The sequence below is a fragment of the Zea mays genome, chromosome 6 (assembly GCF_902167145.1).
Source record: "Zea mays cultivar B73 chromosome 6, Zm-B73-REFERENCE-NAM-5.0, whole genome shotgun sequence".
Taxonomy (NCBI): Eukaryota; Viridiplantae; Streptophyta; class Magnoliopsida; order Poales; family Poaceae; genus Zea; species Zea mays.
In genome coordinates, this window is record NC_050101.1 from 42,312,721 (window position 1) to 42,334,638 (window position 21,918).

Sequence of the window (21,918 nt, forward strand, 5' to 3'; positions counted from 1 at the left end):
CAATTCAAAGATACAATGGCAACATCGTGGGATTTCGTAGTTCTTAGCATCTTCCCATTCTGCAATGAGATTTTTTATTCAATTATAAATGCACAAAGTGACAGTGTAAAAGAAAAGTAACAAGTAGATCTTGACAGCATGAGATATTGTTATATTTCAAGATTAACTGACAGTGGCAAGCTGTGCAGATTTGGTCTTGTTTCCAAATTAAAGGTGAAAGGGAGTATGAAAGATTACATACACTACTAGTACTAACAATGTGAGTGAAACTGCAAAAAAGAAATTAATGACACTGCAATACATTTCCCTTTGTGTCTGTGTGTGTGATTATAGTGCCAATCAATCACCTGTGCCTAAGCATTGGAAAAATTTCTCCCACCAAATTGTTTTTTAGCCCTTCAAGCTTATAAAGAAAATTAACCATTGAAAGATGGTCAAAGAAAACATTACACTTATTACAGAGTACTTGTTGAGTGATGACGCCAATTTGTAAAGTTAGTTTTGATGCAGGCAGCAGGTGGCTAGCTAGAAGCAGGTCAAGCTATTTTGCAGCACACTATTTTGCAGCCTCAACAAATGTTGGTTAAGAATCAGCACAACATGAACTTGCACAACAGCGTTTGCGTACGCAGAAGGGAGAGGCAGGGGAGGAGAGTGCAGATTAGACCTGGAACGGGATGGGCTTGTCGAACTGGAGCTGGAACGGCGTGACCGCCGCCGCGGCCATGGACGCCTCTTCGATCTGCTCCTCCGCCATGCTCCGCGTCCGGCAATGGCCATGGACGCCTCTTCGATCTGCTCCTCCGCCATACTCCACGTCTGCCCTCGCAAGCCCTCTTCTCTCCCACCTGCCTCGATGCCGGCGGCGAAGCACGCCGGATCGAGGGCTCGGCTCCGGAAGATGCAATCGCCAGCGCGCGGTAGGAGGAGGCGGAAGTTTCCTCGCGGCGGCGGGTGGATCCGTCGCGCGGATAGCGCACGGTGAGCGACCTTCACATTTAGGGTCTCTGGCACATCCTCTATAATTTAGGGGACGCTTTAGAGGATCTTGTTGGAGACGTAGGGGACCTGACAGTCCCTCACATTTAGCGGACAGGAGCCTTTAGCGGCTCTTGTTGGAGACAGCCTTACAACCTTGCATCTGATTGAACCTGGACATTCATTCGCTGATGTCACTATCAATGTCGCCTTGTTTTGTAGGGCCGTCGCCCCTATATCAGGTAAAAAAAATTTCTCTACATCACATATACAAAACCACACCATCGCAGCCTCTCACATCCATCCGCTAAAAAAAGACCAAACGGTCAAGTGGTGGGGCTTCGATTTCTGTTCGTGGTGGCGCTGGAGCATTTGTAGGGCTGTGTAGTCGTGGAGATTGAGAACATATTCCAAACTGTCTAATCTCGGGCCGGGTGTGCAATCGTGCTACTACACATGGTTCCTCTCCATGACAAGAAACTTAATCATTCTTATGTGATGGAATAACGGATAGACGGGTGACGATTATTATTATTATTATTGCTGGACTTGAATTCGAGTTCGGCCCAGAGCCAGAGGATGACGCAAGCCAGAGCTTTGTATTGTTCCCAAACGCCGCCCACGGGTCGTCTCGTCTCGTCTCCTTCCTCCACGCAATCGCAACGGGCTCTGTTTTGTTGTGCACCCGTTCGGCAAAACGACACGTCGGAGGGCGGTCACGCCAAGTTCATGCGTGCGTGCGGGCGCTGCCGAAATCAAAAGCCTCTCCTCTCCCCCTCCGGCCCTCAGTTCAGGATCTGTGCACGCACACGAAACGCCTGATCCAGATACGTGCCAGTGCGCACCCATCCAGATTATCTAATCTAATCTTAATCATCTTAAATTCTTAATAACCATCCAATCCAAACTTATCATTAACCGATAGTTATCGCTTCGCAGATTCGAAAAACCCGCGAGAGGCATCCAGATTACAGCGCATGACCCGCGCCGCCAGCTCAGCTGCACCGCGACCGCGCCGGGAGCCCAACGAACCCACACACGCCGCCGTGGGGCCCGCGAGTCAGCGAGCTGAGAGCTGAGCCGCGCAGCTCTCTTCGGCTCCGTAGGCGTAGGGGACGGGGAAAGCTGTTTGTGTTGTTGAGCTTGAGCAGCAGCTGCGGCCTGCGGGGTAGATCAGAGGAGAAGATAAGCCCACGGCCGCAGTTAACCCCTATCCTCTCACCAGCTACAGCTACAAATAGCCGCCCTGAGCCCTCCGCCGCATCACAAACACCTCCGATCCGTCCCCGATCATCGCACCACCTGTAGCCCACCTCGCTCTCGAGTCTCGACCCAGCGACGAGATGGCCGCGGTGGATCTGACCCCAAGGACGCCCAAGAAGGCCTACGGCGGCGACGGCGGCGCCTACTACGAGTGGAGCCCCGCCGACCTGCCCATGCTCGCCGTCGCCTCCATCGGCGCCGCCAAGCTCTCGCTCGCCGCCGGCGGCCTCTCCCTCCCCAGCTACTCCGACTCCGCCAAGGTCGCCTACGTCCTACAAGGTACACGCCATTCGTTCCGGTTTGCATGGTCTGATCCGTTCAACTTTGCATGATGATCCGATCTGGTCTGCATACTGCTGAACCGATCTGCTGATCCGATCTGGTTTGCATGGCTACTGCATGCGGTGTTCCTCCCTCCCTATTTCTGATCGATGCGTGCTTACATCGTTATCCGGGCGACAACGAACGACAGGCGTCGGTACCTGCGGCCTCGTCCTCCCCGAGGCGACGAAGGAGAAGGTGGTGGCGGTGAAGGAGGGCGACGCGCTGGCGCTGCCCTTCGGCGCGGTGACGTGGTGGCACAACGGCCCCGCCGCGCAGGCCGACCTCACGGTGCTCTTCCTCGGCGACACCTCCAAGGGCCACAAGCGGGGGCAGTTCACCAACTTCCAGCTCACGGGGTCCGCGGGCATCTTCACGGGCCTGTCCACCGAGTTCGTGTCGCGCGCGTGGGATCTGCCGGAGCCCGACGCCGCGAGGCTGGTGTCGAGCCAGCCGGCCTCGGGCATCGTCAAGCTGCCCGCCTCCGCCGCCGCGCTCCCGGCGCCCTCGCCGCAGGACCGCGCCGGGGTGGCGCTCAACTGCCTGGAGGCGCCGCTGGACGTGGACATCCCCGGCGGGGGCCGCGTCGTGGTGCTCAACACGGCCAACCTGCCGCTGGTGCGCGAGGTCGGGCTCGGCGCCGACCTGGTCCGCATCGACGCCCACTCCATGTGCTCCCCGGGCTTCTCGTGCGACTCGGCGTACCAGGTCACGTACATCGTGCGCGGCAGCGGCCGGGTGCAGGTGGTCGGGCCCGACGGGAGGCGCGTGCTGGAGACCCGCATCGAGGGCGGGTCCCTCTTCATCGTGCCCCGCTTCCATGTCGTGTCCAAGATCGCCGACGCGTCCGGGATGGAGTGGTTCTCCATCATCACCACCCCGAAGTAAGGCGTCTCTGCTCCTTTTTGCCTGACTGTGCTTTGTTTGCCTGCTCGCGAATAGAAATGGATTGACTGTGCTTTGTTTGGAAAAAAAAATGCAGCCCGGTGTTCAGCCACCTGGCGGGGAAGACGTCGGTGTGGAAGGCCATCTCGCCGGAGGTGCTGCAGGCGTCCTTCAACACCACTCCGGAGATGGAGAAGCTGTTCCGCTCCAAGAGGCTCGACTCGGAGATCTTTTTCGCGCCTCCCAGCTCCAACTGAAGCACCAGCTCTCCAAGACGGGGGAGAGGAGATCGTTCTCGATTGTCGTCAAGGTCATGGTTATTAATAATTAAGTTAGTGTCGTCGTCTTAAGTTAGCGTCGCGTCGTCGTCTTAAGTTAGCGTCGTCGAAGTCAGGGTAGAGCGAGAGGTAGAGGTCGTCTGTCATCCGCCATTGAACTGGAACTGCTTTTTCAAGATGAATACTACCCCTCTTTCTTAATCATCGTTATTACTGCTGCGAAGTTGTGTCTGGGATGTTCGATTGTTTGGCCCTTTAGGCGCATGATGATTAAATCTTGATCTTGGTGCTAACTGTGTGTCCTCTTGTTTTAGACCATCTCTAGCAGGTCGTATAAACGGTCGTATAAAATACTATTTTGTATTTAGATTATATTATTTACGAGTGTAGTTTAAAATAGAAATTTTGATAAGGAGTGAGATAGAGAGCCTGTTGGAGATAGTCTGAAGATGAAAAAATGGTCTGAAGATGAAAAAATGCATGCTAAACAGGTGTTCGATCTACACAGTGGGTGCAGTTTAGACTCCTATACAATCAGTGGCGGACGCAGGACGAAAATTCAGGGGGGGCCAAAAAGATCACATGAGAGCCATGATTTTCTAGTTCGCCAAGTTCGCCGACTGCAGGGGACAAGTCATATCGTTGCGACGAGCGAGATCTAGCTTGTCGAGCGGATGGACGTCAAACAGGACAAAGGACGGAGGCGTCAGAAAGGGGCGAAGTCGGGTGGCGTCACATCGGGAATGGGTCGGCGGCGGAAACGAGGCAGCGAGCAGACTGGTTTAGGTGCTGTCGGGAAGATTAGAGTCAGACTGGTAGATGCAAGGACTTGATCGAGAGAATCCGGCAAGCAGGCTCATAACATGGTTGTTTTAGGCCATGTTCTAAACCTTTAGAGCTAATTGTTAACTGATTTAGCTGGGTTGGGGCATCTAACAACTAATACTTATTTGAGGGGTATAACTAACAATTAGTTGATCCATTCTAAACCTCTTGGGTAATTTTAGCAACTAGCTATTAGTTTTAGAGATCTAGAACAAGACTTTATACTATCTAAAACTTTGATTTTTTTTTACACTTAATACTAAATAATCATTAGGTATAAAAGGGTGTATAAAATTGAGGGGGGGCCATGGCCTACTTTGCCCCCCCTCTGGATCCGCCACTGTATACAATAGAGAGTTGCTGGTCATCTAGGGAGTATTTAGTTTGAGGAATCAAACTATCCAATATAAGATGGTGCATCATAATTCTATTCTCTTGTTCCTCATGTTAGTACTAACTAATTATAATAAATTAGGTCATAATAGATAACTCATTTCATTTCACAAATAAAAAAAAGAGAAGATGATGATGATAAACTAACTTATTGATTAAACCAAACACCCTACTACTCTCTGTCTTCACTCCAAAGGCTGCAAAACTTGGATTTTACTGCACCTATACGGCAGCTTTGGATCGATGGTCCCTCCAAAAGGATGCACAAACCTTACACTTACACAACCTGACGCTGCCTTGGACACACGCTGCTCTGTACAAACACCCCTCCCTTCACTTTTAATTATACTGAACAACTTATAATGGCGTCTCTTGTCCATTTTGCCTCTTATGATAAGTGTGTATCCATTTTTCATCTGTTTTTATGATAAGTGTACGGTCCATTTAATTACCTCACTGATGGCTGACCAATAATGCTCAGTGTTTAGGCTAACATTATATTAGTCCTACCAGGGTAAAAAAATACTTTTTCTTTTGATAAAAAACTGTGGAGCTGCACCTATTTTGACTAGAAAATACAAAATAAAGTAAAAAAAAAGAACATAGAGCATAATAGTCCTAAACATATGTTAGGTATTGCTTTTTAACAATTTATTCTAAATGTTCAAATAAGTAATTGGTCCAACAAGCTTTAGTTTAACCTTCTACTAGAGAGGTAGCCTCAATCTCCCCGAACATTTACATGATGATATATGGAAACATTGAGGACCTCTACCAAAAACCCATACCTTCTCCCGCCACGTATATATTGGATCCCCGCGGCTCTGTTCCTCTCTCTCTCGTCCAAATCACCGAAGACAACCAGCACATTAAAATTCTTCCCAACCTTCCCAAAATGCCCCCCAACCGCCCCGCTTACCTGCTCTCCGCCCTCCTCCTCGCCGCCGCCGCCGCGGCCGTCGGCGCGCGTCGCCACGCGTCGCCGGCCGCGAACGCTACCTTCGCCGGAGAGCCCGTCTACCTCTGGCCGCTGCCCAAGAGCGTCTCGTCCGGATCCCGGACGCTGACGGTGGACCCGGACCTCGCGCTCGACCCGCAGGGCCTCGGCGGCCGCTCCCCGGCCGTGGCCGAGGCGTTCCAGCGGTACCGGGGCCTCGTGTTCGCGCCGTGGGCGCACGCCGCGCGCGCGGGCCGCGCGCGGTACGACGTCACCAGGCTCACCGTCGTCGTTGCCTCCGCCAACGACACGGTGCGTAGTGTAGCTTGCTTGCTACCTGGCTGCTTTCGTCTGAATCACCCCCGTCGTGCACAGGCCCGTGTGACGTTTTCTCCGTGTGTGTATGTAGCTGGCGCTGGGGGTGGACGAGAGCTACGCCATCTACGTGGCGGCGGCCGGGGGCGTCGATTCCATCGTCGGAGGAGCAATCATTGAGGTCCGGTCGCCTGGCCTCTTCCCCCCACGGTTCTGCTCTGTAGCTTTTGTTCAGATCGGTGCAGCTGTGCTCCCTGCCTCCTCGCCCCCCTGCTAATCGTGCAGCTTTTAGAGTTGACTAGTTATCAATCGCATACAACTGCAAAATTTGCGGCACTAGTTCTCCATCCTTTTCGGATGTTTAATTATTCCTTTTCGTTGTTGGTGATTTTTTCACTGGAAATCTGGGATCGTTCTAGTTGTTGAGTGTTTTATATCATAATGGACTAAATAATGGTTAGTGATTGAAGCTCATAATGCAGTTGAGATAAACTATTGAGCAACACTGGCAGCTGTACAAATAGTTGAAGGTGTCTTTCTTATCCATATGTGCTAGGCCTATGATTGAGTCCACGCATGCTGGCATACTTGCATTTGTATTGATTTTCTTTTTAACCAAAGCATATGCTTGGTTTGCCAAGTGCTTCCATGTTGTAACTGAAGCTGTGATTTACCTGTACTTGCAGGCAAACACAATATATGGAGCTATTCGAGGACTGGAGGTATGGACTGAGTGCGCAGGAATGACACCTTTTTGTTTTCGAATTTTAATTGGCTTTTAAGTTTAAGCCTGCTGATTAGTGGCAGAGCCTGGACAAGAAATGAGAAGGGACCAATATGACATGAAATGAATGCAGATGGGACCAGATTTGTATTTTGGTAGCACTTAAAGGAACAAAATTAAGTACTTCGTTAAGAATTTATCTAGCAGCATGGTGGCCATGTCCCTCTTTGGTCCTCACTAAGCTCCACCGCCACTGCTGGTTGTAAACATGTTTTGCATGATCTCTGAAGAGCTAGTTAATACTTAATTTTTGGTGTTTTAATATTTTGGAGCATGCACATAAACATTATTTGTTTTAATTGATCGACAGACATTCAGTCAACTTTGTGTTTTCAACTATGACACCAAAAATGTTGAAGTGCACAATGCTCCATGGCATATCCAAGATGAGCCCCGCTTTGCTTTTCGTGGGCTGCTCCTAGGTAAAAATGCAACTTAGTGCTTCTACTAAAATCACTGAGTTATACATAAGAAACAAAATGTAAAGTGTGAAATGACTAATTTTGCTTCTATCACATGTATTGCAGACACCTCAAGGCATTATCTTCCAGTTGATGTTATTAAGCAAGTGATCGACTCTATGTCATTTGCTAAGCTGGTAATACCACCGTCTTCTGGATCGTGCTTCTTATGCTAGAATTCACATGTGCTGAAACCTAGAGTTATGTCCAGTAGAACGTTCTTCATTGGCATATCATCGATGAGCAATCCTTTCCATTGGAGGTGCCAACATATCCAAACCTTTGGAAAGGTTCATACTCCAAATGGGAGCGCTACACCGTGGAAGATGCACATGATATTGTCAAGTATGTCATTATATCATTCGCTTTCAGCATTAGCCTTTTATTTTCTCATCTTAGTTCTTTTGCTGACTGATGTTCTCTAATTGCTTCCATATCTTGTCTCATACTTTTCCATGGCAAAGCTACGCTAAGAAAAGAGGTACTTTCAGTCGCTATATATATATATATATATATATATATATATTGATCTTCTTGACTATATTATATAACTGTTCAGTCAAACTACAAGTCATAGTTCCCCCCTGAGAGAAAACAGCAGTGGAAACCCCACTGTGGTAAAATATATTTATATAAGTAGGAAAAAAAGTGTTGTTGTTATGACCGGCCGCCAGTATAGGCGCCGGGCAACAGCATAAAACATGCAGATAAGGATTAGAAGATAAGATTGCATGCAGATAAGGATTAGAAGATAAGATTTGTTAGAGAGAAAAGAGGAGATCTATCTCATTAGATAAGGATTAGAAGGGAGTATAAATAATTGTAAGCACCACTCTATAGATCAAGCAGAAACAAGATTGTTCCGGCTTCCCAGAGGGAGCCGGGAGATTACTATGACCTAGCTGCCCCTTTCCTCGCGCCGTGAACACGGCGCCCCGGCGCTGTGCATCGCGCCTCAAACCCCGGCCACCAATCACCCACCACTACAACCTGCGATCAATCCGGGAATCAGCCCCGATTCCTATCAACCTGGTATCAGCAATTTCAGGTTCGATCACCATGTCCAGCCCCAACCCTCCACCTTCTCCCCACCACCCGCAGCCGCCACCATCTCCGGGGCTGTCCCAGCCGCCGGGTGCCCAGCTGCAGGCACCGGCATCCCAGGGGACGGCCGCCCCCATGCTCGGCGATCACACGGCGGCCGCGCTGGTGCCCACTGCGCCGCCAGCCGACGTCCTGACGGGCTCTTCCCGCCTCCAGGCATTCACGCCTCATGAGATGACGACGGCCATCTTGAGCTGGGCCAGGCGGTGGCCGGGATCCGCGCCTTCCTGGCCGGGCCCTATACGCCGCCACCGCAGCTACCTCCGCCGCAGCAACCGCCCGCGCCGGCGACCTCGTACCAATACGGGATGCCGCCGGATTGGGCAGGTTCCGCTTCATCTTCTTCACCGCAGGCGTCCCAGGGCCTCCCCATCCATATGGTCCGATTTCCGCCCTCGCCCTCACCACTGCCGGCATGGGCGACCGTGACATCGGCGCCCGTCTTCGGATCGGCCGCCATACAACCACACGTACCGTTTCAGCCAGCCGCTGGGGGAGTTCCCTCTCACGGGGGCTCATCGGCGGCCGGTGTCCTCTACGGCGGGGTGGATGGGTCGCTGTTCCACGGCAGCAGCGTTTCGCCCCCGGTGTCCAGGGGCCAGTGCTCGTCCCCGCCAGCAGCAGCACCCGCGGCATCCGATCCCCTGCCTCCACGATTCTACAAACTGGAGTTCACAACATACGACGGCGCTGCTGACCCCGTCAATTGGCTCAATCAATGTGAGCAGTTTTTTCGGGGCCAACGCACGCTCGCTTTCGACCGCACATGGCTGGCCTCATACCACTTGAGGGGCACGACCCAGACGTGGTACTACGCCCTCGAGCAGGACGAGGGCATGCCGACGTGGGAACGGTTCCGGGAACTCTGCCACCTGCGTTTCGGGCCGCCAATACAGGGCAGCCGACTTGCGGAGTTGGGTCGGCTTCCCTTTCAGTCCACGGTGCAGGAGTTCGCCGAGCGCTTCCAAGCGCTTGCGTGTCACGTCGACAGTGTATCCTCGGTTCAGCGGGCGGAACTCTTCGTCGGCGGCCTTCCCGACCACATACGGGTGCAAGTGCAGATGCACCATCCACGGGATCTTCAGACCGCCATGTACTATGCTCGCGCATTTGAGCTATGCACGGCGGCCGCACAGCCGGCTCCGACATCCCGCCCCACGCGACACGCACCTCGCCCGCCCCAGCAGCCACCGGCGCGTGCGCAAGTGGGGGGGGGGTAACCTCCTGCAGCGGCGCATACACCTCCAGGGGGGCGCCCCTTTCGTCGGCTCACGCCGACCGAGATGCAAGAGCGACGCCGTCAAGGGCTGTGCTACAACTGTGACGAGCCATATGTTCCGGGTCACATGTGTTAGACTACCCGTCTAGGGTTTATGTTATTCCCTGTGTAATGACCGTTATACCCCTGTGTAATGGGCCTTGGCCCAGTTACTCTCTCTATTTAATACCACTCCCAACCCCTGATTAGGGCATGGGTTCCTATTCTAACATGGTATCAGCTTAGGGTTTCATCCTCTCCTCCTGCTACAGCCGCCAGCCGCCAGGGGACGTCTTCCCCTTACAGCCGCGCCTCCCTCCCGCCGCCGGCCCCAGCCCCCAGCCGCCGGCCTCCCCTCTACCTCCCTCCCTCCCCTTCCCACTCGTCCCCAGCCGCCGGCCTCCATCCGCCGCCGGCCCCAGCCCCCAGCCGAAGCCGCCGGCCTCCATCCGTCCACACAGAGCCGCCCGACCCCGCTCTCGCGGCTCGTCGCGCCGCCAGGGGCAACTGCCGCGCCGCCTTGGACGGCCGCCGCCAGGACGCGCCCCTGCCGCACTCGCGCCTGGGAGCCGTGCTGCTCTGGCGCCGACCCCGACGCCGCCCTGCGCCCGGCCCAGCCGCCGCTCCGCCTGCGCGCCCTGTCCTGTGCCAGCCGCGCCTCCCCTCTCCAGCCGAGCGCGCCCTCCTCCCCCTTCGCCTCCACCGCCGCAACCCTCTGCTCATGGCGGACCTCCGACCCGACCCGCACCCTGCCGGCCTGGTGCAACCGTCCCTGACCGCGGATCTGGGCACGACCCCCACTTCCCTGGCCGCCGGCGTCGCCTCCCTGGGCCTCCCTACTACCGGCCAGACCCACCCCATGGGCCCCGGCCGCTCCGTGGCCGATGCCGAGGCTCCCTACATCGTCGGCCTACGGCCCATCCGCGACGTCTCTTCCCCGGCCCACCGTCGAGGCTCCCCACCGGGGTTTCCTGCCCTCGCGGCACCCCCCGGTACCGACTCCACCCTCGGCGACACCCTCGCCACGATCCAGGCGGCTGTGCTGGCCTCGCAGGAGCGTGCGCGCGCCGCCTCCCTCGCCCTGGAGCGTGAGCGTGCTCTGGGTGCCGCTCTGACCACCCAGATGGCCACCACGCAGCGTCTCCTCGGCCGCCCACCGGTCGCCCCGGTGGAACCCCTGGAGGACCCCCGCGACTCCGACCTCGACGCCGACCTCATCGCAGCTCTCCACGCTCAAGCCGCTGGTCTGCACAACATCCGGGCCCTCGTGTCCGTGGTGTTGGATCCGGCGTCTTCCCACTACCCCCGGTGGCGTGGACAGGTCCTCCTCACGCTGCGACGGTTCGTCCTCGACGATCACGTCCTCGTCGACCACGACGCTCCACCACCTCGCTCCTGGTGCCTCATGGACAGCGTTGTCCTCTCGTGGCTCCACGGCACCATCACCGTTGAGCTACAGGACATCATCCGCGACCAGGCGGACACTGCGCGCCAGGCGTGGCTCGCTCTCGAGGACCAGTTCCTCGGGAATCGGGATGCTCGGGCACTCCACCTCGACGCCCAGTTCCACCTGTTCTCTCAGGGGGACCTCTCCGTGGGCGAATACTGCCGCCAGATGAAGGGCCTCGCTGACTCTCTCCGCGATCTCGGCGAGCCAGTTGCCAATCGTACCTTGGTGTTGAACCTCCTGCGTGGCCTCAGCCCCCGCTACGGCCACCTGAAGGCTCTCATCAAGAGGAGCGTGCCCTTCCCCACCTTCCACGCCGTGCGGAACGAGCTTCTCCTCGAGGAGCTCACCATGGCGAATGAGGCACACACTCCTGCCTCGGCCCTCTACAGCGCTCCTACCAGTGGTCAGCCACCTTCAGGGGGCCAGACCACCCGTCCTCCATCGACCGGGGCTCCCACCCGCCCCCCACCTGCCGTCCCGGCGGCCCCTCGTCCGACTTCCACAACCGACGGGGGTCGTCGCTCCCGCAAGGGCGGCCGTGGGAGCGGCGGCTCCTCTCGTGGTGGTCCCTCCGGCCGGGGTGGCGGCCACGCGTGGCCGTCCTTCTACAACCCCTGGACCGGGACCATCGCCATGTGGCCGGGCCAGGCACCGAGTACCCCCCGTCCTCCGGCGCCCGCCCTCCTGACTACACCTCACTACGGCGCACCTCCTTATGGTGTTCCCGTCGTGCCCCAGGCTTCGCCCGCGCTCCTGCCCCCGGAGACCCACACCTCGACGCCTTGGTCCCCGCCGGCTGGTGGTTGGGACAGCACCTCCCTCGCTGCTGCTTTCAGCACCATGGCGATGACCCCACCCCCCTCCGACTGGGTGATCGACTCCGGTGCCTCGTACCACACCACCCCCACGGCAGGCACGCTCTCTCGCTCTCATCCCCCACTCCCCTCTCACCCATCCTCGATCGTCGTTGGAAACGGTTCCACTCTGCCAGTCACCTCAGTAGGTGCCTCGGTTCTTCCTGGGCCGTTTTACCTCAACGATGTTCTCGTAGCTCCCCACATCACCCACAATCTTCTTTCTGTTCGTCGATTCACTACTGACAACTCCTGTTCCATTGAGTTTGACCCCTCTGGTTTTTCTGTGAAGGATCTGGCCACCAGGACCCTTCTCGCCCGCTGTGACAGCTCGGGGCCTCTCTACACGCTCCAGCCCTCCACCGCCGGCGTGTCTCCACCTCCTGCCTTGGTCTCCACCACCTCCTCCACCACATGGCATCGACGTCTCGGCCATCCTGGACCCGACGTCATGACCAAGATTACCAGTAGTCTCGATCTTTCATGTAGTAGGGGATATTTTGAGGGTCTCTGTCATGCTTGTCAGTTAGGCCGACATACTCGTCTCCCATTTACTACTTCTTCTTCTCGGGCTGAGCAGGCTTTTGATCTGGTTCATTGTGACCTTTGGACCTCCCCTGTACTCAGTCTTTCTGGTTATAAATATTATCTGGTGATTTTGGATGATTTTTCCCATTTTCTCTGGACCTTCCCGCTTCGGTTGAAGTCGGACACTTTCGCCACCCTCACACACTTCTTCACCTGGGTATCCACTCAGTTTCGTCGCCCGATCCGTGCTCTGCAGTGTGACAATGGCCGCGAGTTCGATAACAACGCCTCTCGCTCCTTCTTCCTCACTCATGGCGTCCAGTTGCGTCTCTCGTGCCCCTACACTTCTGCCCAGAACGGCCGAGCCGAACGCATGATCCGCACCACCACTAATATGCTCCGCTGTCTCCTCTTCCAGGCGTCTCTCCCTGCCCGCTACTGGGCAGAGGCCCTGCATACTGCCACCCACCTCCTCAACCGTCTTCCCTCGAAGGCGGTACGCCACCCTACCCCCCACTTCGCCCTTTACGGCACAGCCCCTTCCTATGACCACCTTCGCGTGTTCGGCTGTGCCTGCTACCCTAACACTTCCGCTACCGCTCCACATAAGCTTTCTCCTCGCTCCACCCGCTGTCTATTCCTTGGCTACTCCCCTGACCACAAGGGGTACCGGTGTCTGGACCTCACCTCCCACCGCATCATCATCTCTCGTCATGTCGTCTTTGACGAAGATGTGTTTCCCCTTGCTGGCTCCACCCCACCCACCGATCTTGACTCCCTCCTCGAGTCCGATCCGATTCCTCCCCCACCTTCGGCTCCCCGTTTTGCGCCGTTACCTGCTCCTCGTGCGGCCCCCACGACCTCTTCCGCGCCACGCGCGGCCCCGTCGACCCCGCCTGCGCCACGCGCGGCCCCGTCGACCCCGCCTGCGCCACGCGCGGCCCCGTCGACCCCGCCTGCGCCACGCGCGGCCCCGTCGACCTCGCCTGCGCCACGCGCGGCCCCGTCGGTCCTGCCTGCACCACGCACGGCCCCGTCGACCCCGCCTGCGCCACGCGCGGCCCCGTCGACTCCGGCTCGATTCGCCAACCCCGCCCTCGTCTACCATCGCCGCGGCCACGCCACTACCTCGGCACCCCCCGACGCGTGCCCATCGACGAGTGCGGCCCGCTTCGCCGACCCCGCCGTCGTCTATCACCGCCGTGAGCCGGCCCCTCCAGCCGCTCCCGACGTTCCGGTGGCTCACTCCGAGTCATCCGTATACCACCCGGTCGCCATCCATCGCGACCCCGGGCACGTCCACCCGATGGTGACTCGTCGCGCTGCTGGCGTTCTCCGCCCCGTCGACCGGCTCATCCTGGCAGCCGCCACGACCAGCACTCCACCCGACGCTTCCCCGGTACCCTCCTCCGTTCGCACTGCCCTCGCCGACCCACACTGGCGTCGCGCTATGGAGGAGGAGTACGCGGCCCTCTTGGCCAACCACACTTGGGACCTGGTGCCACGCCCACCAGGCACCAACGTGGTCACCGGCAAGTGGCTATTTCGCCACAAGCTGACCTCAGACGGCTCCCTCGACCGCTACAAGGCCCGTTGGGTCCTTCGGGGCTTCACCCAGCGCCCCGGAGTGGACTACGACGAGACCTTCAGCCCTGTCGTCAAGTTCGCCACTGTTCGCGCCGTCCTCTCCCTCGCCCTCTCCCGCGACTGGGCGATCCATCAGCTCGATGTCAAGAATGCCTTCCTCCATGGCACTCTGACGGAGACTGTCTACTGCAGCCAGCCCACCGGCTTCGTCGACGCTGACCGTCCGGACCTGGTTTGCCGGCTGAACCGATCCCTGTACGGCCTCAAGCAGGCGCCACGGGCTTGGTACAGCCGCTTCGCCTCCTACTTGGCCTCTGTCGGCTTCGTCGAGGCCAAGTCGGACACGTCCCTGTTCATCTACCGGCGCGGCGACGACACCGTCTACCTCCTGCTCTACGTCGACGACATTGTGCTCACGGCATCCACCGCCGACCTCCTTCACCGCACGATCGTCGCCCTTCAGCGGGAGTTCGCGATGAAGGACCTGGGGCCCCTCCACCACTTCCTCGGCGTCACCGCCGAACGTCGGCCTCAGGGTCTCTTCCTCCACCAGCGCCAGTACACCATCGACATCCTGGAGCGGGCTGGCATGTCTGACTGCAAGCCCTGCATCGGCAGCGTCGCCTACCGTCTACAGCTTCCGGACGGGGCGCGCATCCACGACGTTTTCCACGTAGGGCTGCTGAAGCCTCACCATGGCGAACCTCCAGCAACTCCGGCCTCCCTTCCGCTGGTCATGGATGGACGCATCCTCCCGGGGCCGGAGCGCGCCCTTCAGGCGCAGCAGCGCCGGGGCGTTTGGCACGTGCTGATCAAGTGGCGCGGCCTCCCTGAAGACGACGCAACGTGGGAGACAGTCGAGGAGTTCAAGGCGCACTACCCAGACTTCCAACTCGAGGACGAGTTGTTTGCGCAGGCGGGGAGAGATGTTATGACCGGCCGCCACTATAGGCGCCGGGCAACAGCATAAAGCATGCAAATAAGGATTAGAAGATAAGATTGCATGCAGATAAGGATTAGAAGATAAGATTTGTTAGAGAGAAAAGAGGAGATCTATCTCATTAGATAAGGATTAGAAGGGAGTATAAATAATTGTAAGCACCACTCTATAGATCAAGCAGAAACAAGATTGTTCCGGCTTCCCAGAGGGAGCCGGGAGATTACTGTGACCTAGCTGCCCCTTTCCTCGTGCCTCTCTCCTCTCACGCGCGGTGAACACGGCGCCCCGCCGCTGTGCATCGCGCCTCAAACCCCGGCCACCAATCACCCACCACTACGACCTGCGATCAATCCGGGAATCAGCCCCGATTCCTATCAGTTGTACAAGGCAAAAAAAAAAACCAAAGGACAAACAAACTGTACTAGGAAAAGAAAGAGAAAAAAGAAGGGAGGGTAAATTAGCATAGCATGCTTACATATATCACTGCATTCTCTAATTCCATGCTTACCAGTACTATACTTTTCACAGGTATCAATGTGATGGCAGAAATTGACGTGCCTGGTCATGCAGAATCATGGTAAGTTTGCCTGTAGCTTTTCACATGATGTTCATAGAGACAGACAGACAGTAACTTCTCCCTTCGTTCCAGCGTAGATTTTTGCCAGTTGCTTTGTTAAGTGCAACTTAGTTATCTCCTGCACAATTAGAGAAATTAGTGGTTTTTATTTCATGGCGTCACTTAGTGTTACAACTTACAAGTATTGATTGATCGAGCAGTTAGTCATTCCTGGGCAGGGGCAGAGCTTCATTGAGGCCAACATGGCCCGTGGCCACCCCTGGCCCAGTAAAGCTTCTATATAATTAGAGCCCACTCTGCAATGTTTTGTAGACTTTTGCTCTTTGCTACAACCTAATTAGTTTTATTGGCCCTTGCTAGAATTTGGCCCATGCTCCGTGACTGCACCTGAGTACAGCATATGTCCAACGGTACCTATATCAAGAAATCGTCATAATTCCCTTATTTGATTTTCATCTGCCGATTTACATTTCAAATTAAATTAATGCATACCTGTCCACATATTTCTAACTAGGTTATCTGATTAGGCATCCAAACGCTTACAGTGGTTATGTTATGCCCCTTGTCTCCATTATTTGCTCTTGAAAATTTATTCGCAAATTTACTTTTTGCAGGGGAAATGGATACCCAAAGCTCTGGCCTTCTCCCATTTGTACAGAGCCATTAGATGTCTCTAGTGATTTCACATTTGAAGTAATTTTTGGAATTTTGTCTGGTTAGTTCCTTTCACACTTCTTAGTTCTTAGTCTGCTTAAGTCATATGAGGACTTGAATACTAATCGGACAAATACTCATCCACTTCATATAATTTTGACATCACATGTTGCTTTTTTTAAGAAAGTGAAAAGGAATACATTGATATTTTGCAACGTGGCATGTGGAATGTGTGTGCCCCTATACAGGTTCATTTCATCGAGCATATGAATTTCTTTTCCAAACTGTCCATAGTACTTTATCTAGAAATGGTGTTCCACAAATCATTACGAATATGAACTGGCCAACTCAATATTGGGTTGTGTTTTGCTGAAACATTATATTCCACAACCAATTAAATTGACTTAAATAACTAACCGGTCGTTACATCAGAGCACTACCATTTCAGAAATTGGTGTCCTGCCTTCCGTAGAACCTAGCGGGAAAGTACACATTCTTGTTTCTTAGAACTGGACTGAACTCTTGGATTGCTTTAGAATCATGTACAAGCAACCATAAATGTGCACTAAATATTATCCAGTGACAGTTGGACCCTCCTCCTGTAGTATAAAACTCGTGCACCAATATTGGTAATGATCCATAATAATTTCTCTGCTGGCTTTTGTATATACCAATTTGTACTGCATTATAACAAATTGATTCATCATTATGGGCCTTTTTATCTTCTCAGATATGAGGAAAATCTTTCCATTCGGGCTGTTTCACTTGGGTGGTGATGAAGTATACACAGGTTAGACGATTTCTGTTTCACTTGGGTGATGATGCTATACAAATACTTCAGTGTCCAAGCGCCTTTTTGTTTCCCATGAAGTTTTTCCCAGCTCACTCTAAATATCCATGACAGGGTGCTGGAACACAACGCCTCACGTGCGGCAGTGGTACGGAATCTTATCCAGCAACTAGTTTCAATCCACAATTTATTTGATATCTGCCGCTGGATGTTCCATTTGACTCAGACTCAGTTGTTTAACTTAACACCCCCCAATCCCAATCACAATCCCAGGATGGACGAGCGCAAAATGACCACGAAGGACGCTTACAAATACTTCGTTCTGAAGGCCCAGGAGCTGGCGATCAAGCTGAACTGGACTCCCGTGAACTGGTCCGTTCCTGGCATCCTTGTTCTTTCGTTCACTCTACAAGTTACAACTCACTCTGGAGTTACAAGGGAGCTCTAACCTTGACTCTGCGCCCCGCCTGCAGGGAAGAAACCTTCAACTCGTTCGAAGAAAACCTCAATCCACTGACGGTTGTGCACAACTGGTAAACCGCGAAAATCAGCCTGTTCCTCTCATTCCTCGGCAACCGTGAATCTTCCATTTGTCGATGCATGGTACTGAAAAGACAGTCTGACCTGTGAAACGCACCGCCAGGCTGGGGCCCGGAGTCTGCCCAAAGGTTGTGGCCAAGGGTTTCAGATGCATAATGAGCAACCAAGGCGTCTGGTACCTGGACCACCTCGACGTCCCCTGGGAGGACGTCTACAGCGGCGAGCCGCTCGCCGGGATCAGCGACAGAGAGCAGCAGAAGCTGGTGCTCGGCGGGGAGGTCTGCATGTGGGGCGAGACGGCCGACACGTCCGACGTCCTGCAGACAATCTGGCCCCGAGCCGCCGCAGCGGCAGGTACGACTACGAGCCACCACACTCTCCCGCAACCGAGTTCCCTTTCCACAAGGACTCACCCTCACCCTGTCGCCGCCGCCGCCGCCGGGTGGTTGCTGCACTGCAGAGCGTCTGTGGAGCCAGCTGGAGGCCATATCCGCCCAGGACGTCGAGACGACCGTGCTGTCACGGCTACACCGCTTCAGGTGCCTGCTGAACCACCGTGGGGTCGCCGCGGCTCCTGTCACGAACTACTACGCTCGGAGGCCGCCGGTCGGCCCGGGTTCGTGCTTCGTTCAGTAAAGCAAGCAGCCAAGCAGGAAGGTACCCTCCTACCCACGCCACGAGGTGCTCTGCCTTCGTGTACCATATCTGTGTGTAATCCACGGAAACAATCTGTATAATAATCTGTCTCCGTTTTCGATTTCCCAAAGTCGAAATAAAACCGCACCGTTCAAACCTCCTTCGAGCTCGGGCAGTACTGCATTTGTTTTCTGGCGGCGGGGTGCGTCGCTGTCGGGGACCGGACGCCATCTTTTCCTCAGTTTGGCCTTGACCTGAAACCCGCTGGTCCAAGCTGCGCATTAATGGCGCGTGTAATTTGCGACCACCTGTTGTGCTTGGGTGGTTTGGAGTGACGACAATGGGTTTGGCACCTTGTTCTATACTTCCAATATAGAGAGAGAGGTCACTGTCCTTCCCATGCCACCTTCTTCATTGCCCATGTATGTCTTTGGCCTTTTGCTCTATCTATATATATCTACTGCCCCTATTTCTTAACTATTGGGAGCCTAAAATCGAGATAAAATTGAAAGGGCTAAATTTTAGCCCCTTTAACCTGACTGGATTTTAGGCTCTCAAACTAGCTACGAGTGCAGGTGAGGTGAAGCATGGAACGGATTCTTAATATCCCCTTTATTACGCTAGGCGACAAGGCCATCAGCGCAAGTCTACACTACACTACAACATGATGGCCGTTCACTATACAAAAAGATTAGGCAACGAGTACCCAACAGCATGCCCACAGGAGCAAACAAAATTGTCTCGCACCTAATATTCCCATGACATGTTTTTTTAAATAAAAAAACAGAATCCCCTTTTGTGTAGTAGGAGCTCAGATCACGTGGCATCACTCTTTTTTTCCTCTCTAGGGGTCAAATTCTGTCTTCGTTTTCCAAAAGCGACTACACTCTTGCTCTACGAATATGAGATGACATCATAACACACCAATCAATCCTAGCCAGCTATGAAGCGAACTCTATGTCTATGGCGACGTTAGAAGTAGGGCCAGACGAAATGTCTGTGGCTCGTTGGCTCGCTCGTTTCGTGGTCAGCTCGGGTCGACTCGTTTGAATTTTTTTATGAGCTGAACTAACATCCTAGCTTGTTCATTAACGGGTCAGTTCGATTTGTTAACGATCCAGTTCGCGAGCAAAACGAGCTATCACATTTTAACGAAACAAAACTATATGCACATCATTTACGTAACAATTGATCAACATTGTCGGTACCCTGAAACAGGGGTACCCCTTACTACAGTGTGAAGACACGGTGCCCACGCAGCTATCTCTAGTCGCGTGGTGAACAACACCCAACCCCACCACGTGGACGGCTCCGGGGTCGCCACGTGGCCAGATAAGACGATATACTCCAGGATATCAACAGTGGGTCCGGACTCCCATGGGAAAGTGTCGGACCCCTGTACGAACGGACCGGACCTCGGGGTAAGATCCAGAACCTCCACGGGCGTACACCAGACCCCTCGGACGGGTCCCGGACCTCTCTGTGTGGGGTCCGGGCCACTCACAGCAAGGTCCCAGGATTTTGGGACAGAGAATACCCAGACCTTAATCAAGTCCAGGTGGGGGTCCGGAGCCGACACGTGTCCGGACCATACCATGTACGCTTCTGCTCCCCGCTCAGGCGGAGACCCGATGCTGCCACGTGGCCTACTGCCCGTGACGTAAGCCAGCGAGCGGAGCCTGACGTAAGTCCTCTGGGCCGCGCGGCCACTGCATTTATTGCGGATTAGACGTGTCGCCTGTCTATTCTACTGGCAGATGATGTGTCGCCTCGGCATTTAATGAGCCCTGCCACTCCGCTGGCAGGCGATGTGCCGCCTCAGCATTTAATGTGCCCTGTCCACTCCGCTGACAGGCAGCGACCGGGCCATCCTGCAGGCGGCGTGCCTGTCCATTCCGTTGGCAGGCAGTACGCCCGTGCTGCGACGTACACTGTGCTCATCATGACTCGCGTGTTACCGAGGAAGCAGCGCAGGATATTAATACTATATGCACTACGGACATTATGGTGCTCGGAGATCTTATAGGCGACACTGGCATTGGATACTTCTATATGTATTCCCTCTGTTTTGCCTCTGGGCCCACATGTCGGGGCTCAACACCCTTGTACGTGCCCCCTTGAGCTATAAAAGGGAGGGCACACGACGTTACAAGGCAGACCTAACTTAGGCTCAAGCTCACTTAGACTCTCAGACTCACGAGTTCATACAAGCTCTCAAGCTCAATACAGCACACAGTGGAGTAGGGTATTACGCTCCGGCGGCCCGAACCACTCTAAACCCTTGTGTGTTCTTGTGTTCTTCCCGATTCCACGTAACAGGCAAAACGCTTAGGCCCCCTCCGACATTTGGCGCGCTAGGTAGGGGGCCTAGACATCCTGCAGGTCATGTTGCGTAAATCAAAGGATAAAAGATACCAGTTAGTGGGTCCTATGGGTGCACTACTAAAGCTTCCTAGCCAAGGCTGTGTGCAGGTCCAGGTCCCAGTCGAGACTACCTCCTGGGGGCTAGGTCACCAATTCTTTCTTAAGTATACTGGCCCCATCCTCGACACGTCGAGCCTACATCCCAGGGGGGCCAAGTACCAGGGAGAAGTTGGTAACAATGCACACAGCAGAGACAAATAGCATACAGATAAGTTCTGTCACTGTTAGATTAATACTTCCCAAAAGTATCTTACAAGACCAAAACATATTACAAGCCGTTTTCTAGCGGGACCCTTGCCTTCTCTGTGTAGATCCGGCTACTCGTCATCAGCAGGATCCCGCTGGAAGTGCTCGGCCACCAGCTCCATAGCATCCTTAATGCCCTCCTGGGCAGCGTCTTCAGTGTCGGCCACCGGACCGGCGATCACTGGCTCCAAGGAGATGGCGGGGTCGTGGCTCCGGAAGCACGTCAAGTTGTACTCGACTACCGCCCGACAGAGTCTGTCGCTCTTGGCCTCCAAGCGGGAGCCCAGGATCTGGTCCAGGCGTCGGAGGCGGTCGGCGGCGGAGTCCAGCACCGAGAGCGCGTCGGAGATGGACGTCGGCGGCTGCGACACAGGGATGGGACTCACCCCTAGTGGCACCAGTGTCATGCTTGCCTCGCCGGCCCATGCGGCGATGCGTTGAACCCCGGCGCGCTGCTCTGCCTGGAGATCTTCAAGCGTCTTCTTCATCGCCTCCACCGCCTGAGGACCCGATGCTGCCTGTGCCGCCTGCGCCGCCTCGAGCTGGCGGACCTGCTCCTCCAACGCCCGCTCCTTCGCCTCGAGCTCATGATCGGCCAGCAACTTCTCCCGCCTTTCAAACATTTCCTCCCTGAAAGCGAGGTCTTTCTCCTGCCAGGCGAGATCCGCCACCCGCTTATCCAGGGAAGCATCCTTCGCCTTGAGGTTCTCCTCGGCCAGGGCAAGGCTGCTGGCCCTGTCATCCAGCCCCCGCTGCAGCCTTTGCAGGCTCTCCACAGCCTCGGTCTGATGGACCCGCTGCTCCTCCAGCATCTTGTTGAAAGCATTCAGCTTGGCCTGGAGCTCTGTGATAACTTCCTCCCTCTGGTCCAAGTGCTCCTCCTTCTTGGC

General features: G+C 54.9%; 2 protein-coding genes across 3 annotated transcripts; both read left to right on the forward strand.

Moving 5' to 3' along the window:
- The first annotated feature begins 2,253 nt into the window (after positions 1-2,253).
- Positions 2,254-3,926, forward strand: LOC542653 (RmlC-like cupins superfamily protein). Its single transcript, NM_001112177.1, has 3 exons — positions 2,254-2,520; positions 2,714-3,446; positions 3,545-3,926. Exons 1-3 carry the CDS (start codon positions 2,322-2,324, stop codon positions 3,702-3,704), a joined length of 1,092 nt encoding a protein of 363 aa, NP_001105647.1. The 5' UTR covers positions 2,254-2,321; the 3' UTR covers positions 3,705-3,926.
- Positions 3,927-5,777: 1,851 nt separating this feature from the next.
- On the forward strand, positions 5,778-18,833 carry LOC100281192 (Beta-hexosaminidase 1). Of its 2 annotated transcripts, NM_001411496.1 has the most exons (16): positions 5,778-6,192; positions 6,290-6,376; positions 6,882-6,917; positions 7,290-7,401; positions 7,507-7,577; positions 7,655-7,785; positions 7,905-7,921; positions 15,690-15,738; positions 16,353-16,453; positions 17,123-17,182; positions 17,297-17,330; positions 17,456-17,554; positions 17,656-17,715; positions 17,826-18,076; positions 18,183-18,379; positions 18,490-18,833. In NM_001411496.1, the coding sequence occupies exons 1-15, from the start codon at positions 5,839-5,841 to the stop codon at positions 18,356-18,358; spliced, it is 1,638 nt and encodes a 545-aa protein (NP_001398425.1). In that variant the 5' UTR covers positions 5,778-5,838; the 3' UTR covers positions 18,359-18,379; positions 18,490-18,833. The 2 variants fall into 2 exon arrangements, with proteins under 2 accessions (NP_001398425.1, NP_001147583.1); NM_001154111.2 differs by having other exon boundaries at positions 18,183-18,763.
- Positions 18,834-21,918: the final 3,085 nt, after the last annotated feature.

What these genes read in the sequence shown, in the direction of transcription:
- LOC542653 (NM_001112177.1), top strand. Translation starts at nt 2,322, where the DNA reads ATGGCCGCGGTGGATCTGACCCCAAGGACGCCCAAGAAGGCCTACGGC. An exon ending in GGTCGCCTACGTCCTACAAG is followed by an intron (nt 2,521 to 2,713) that starts GTACACGCCATT and finishes AACGAACGACAG; the next exon opens with GCGTCGGTACCTGCGGCCTC. An exon ending in TCCATCATCACCACCCCGAA is followed by an intron (nt 3,447 to 3,544) that starts GTAAGGCGTCTC and finishes AAAAAAATGCAG; the next exon opens with CCCGGTGTTCAGCCACCTGG.
- LOC100281192 (NM_001411496.1), top strand. Translation starts at nt 5,839, where the DNA reads ATGCCCCCCAACCGCCCCGCTTACCTGCTCTCCGCCCTCCTCCTCGCC. An exon ending in TCGGAGGAGCAATCATTGAG is followed by an intron (nt 6,377 to 6,881) that starts GTCCGGTCGCCT and finishes CTGTACTTGCAG; the next exon opens with GCAAACACAATATATGGAGC. An exon ending in CTGACGGTTGTGCACAACTG is followed by an intron (nt 17,716 to 17,825) that starts GTAAACCGCGAA and finishes ACGCACCGCCAG; the next exon opens with GCTGGGGCCCGGAGTCTGCC.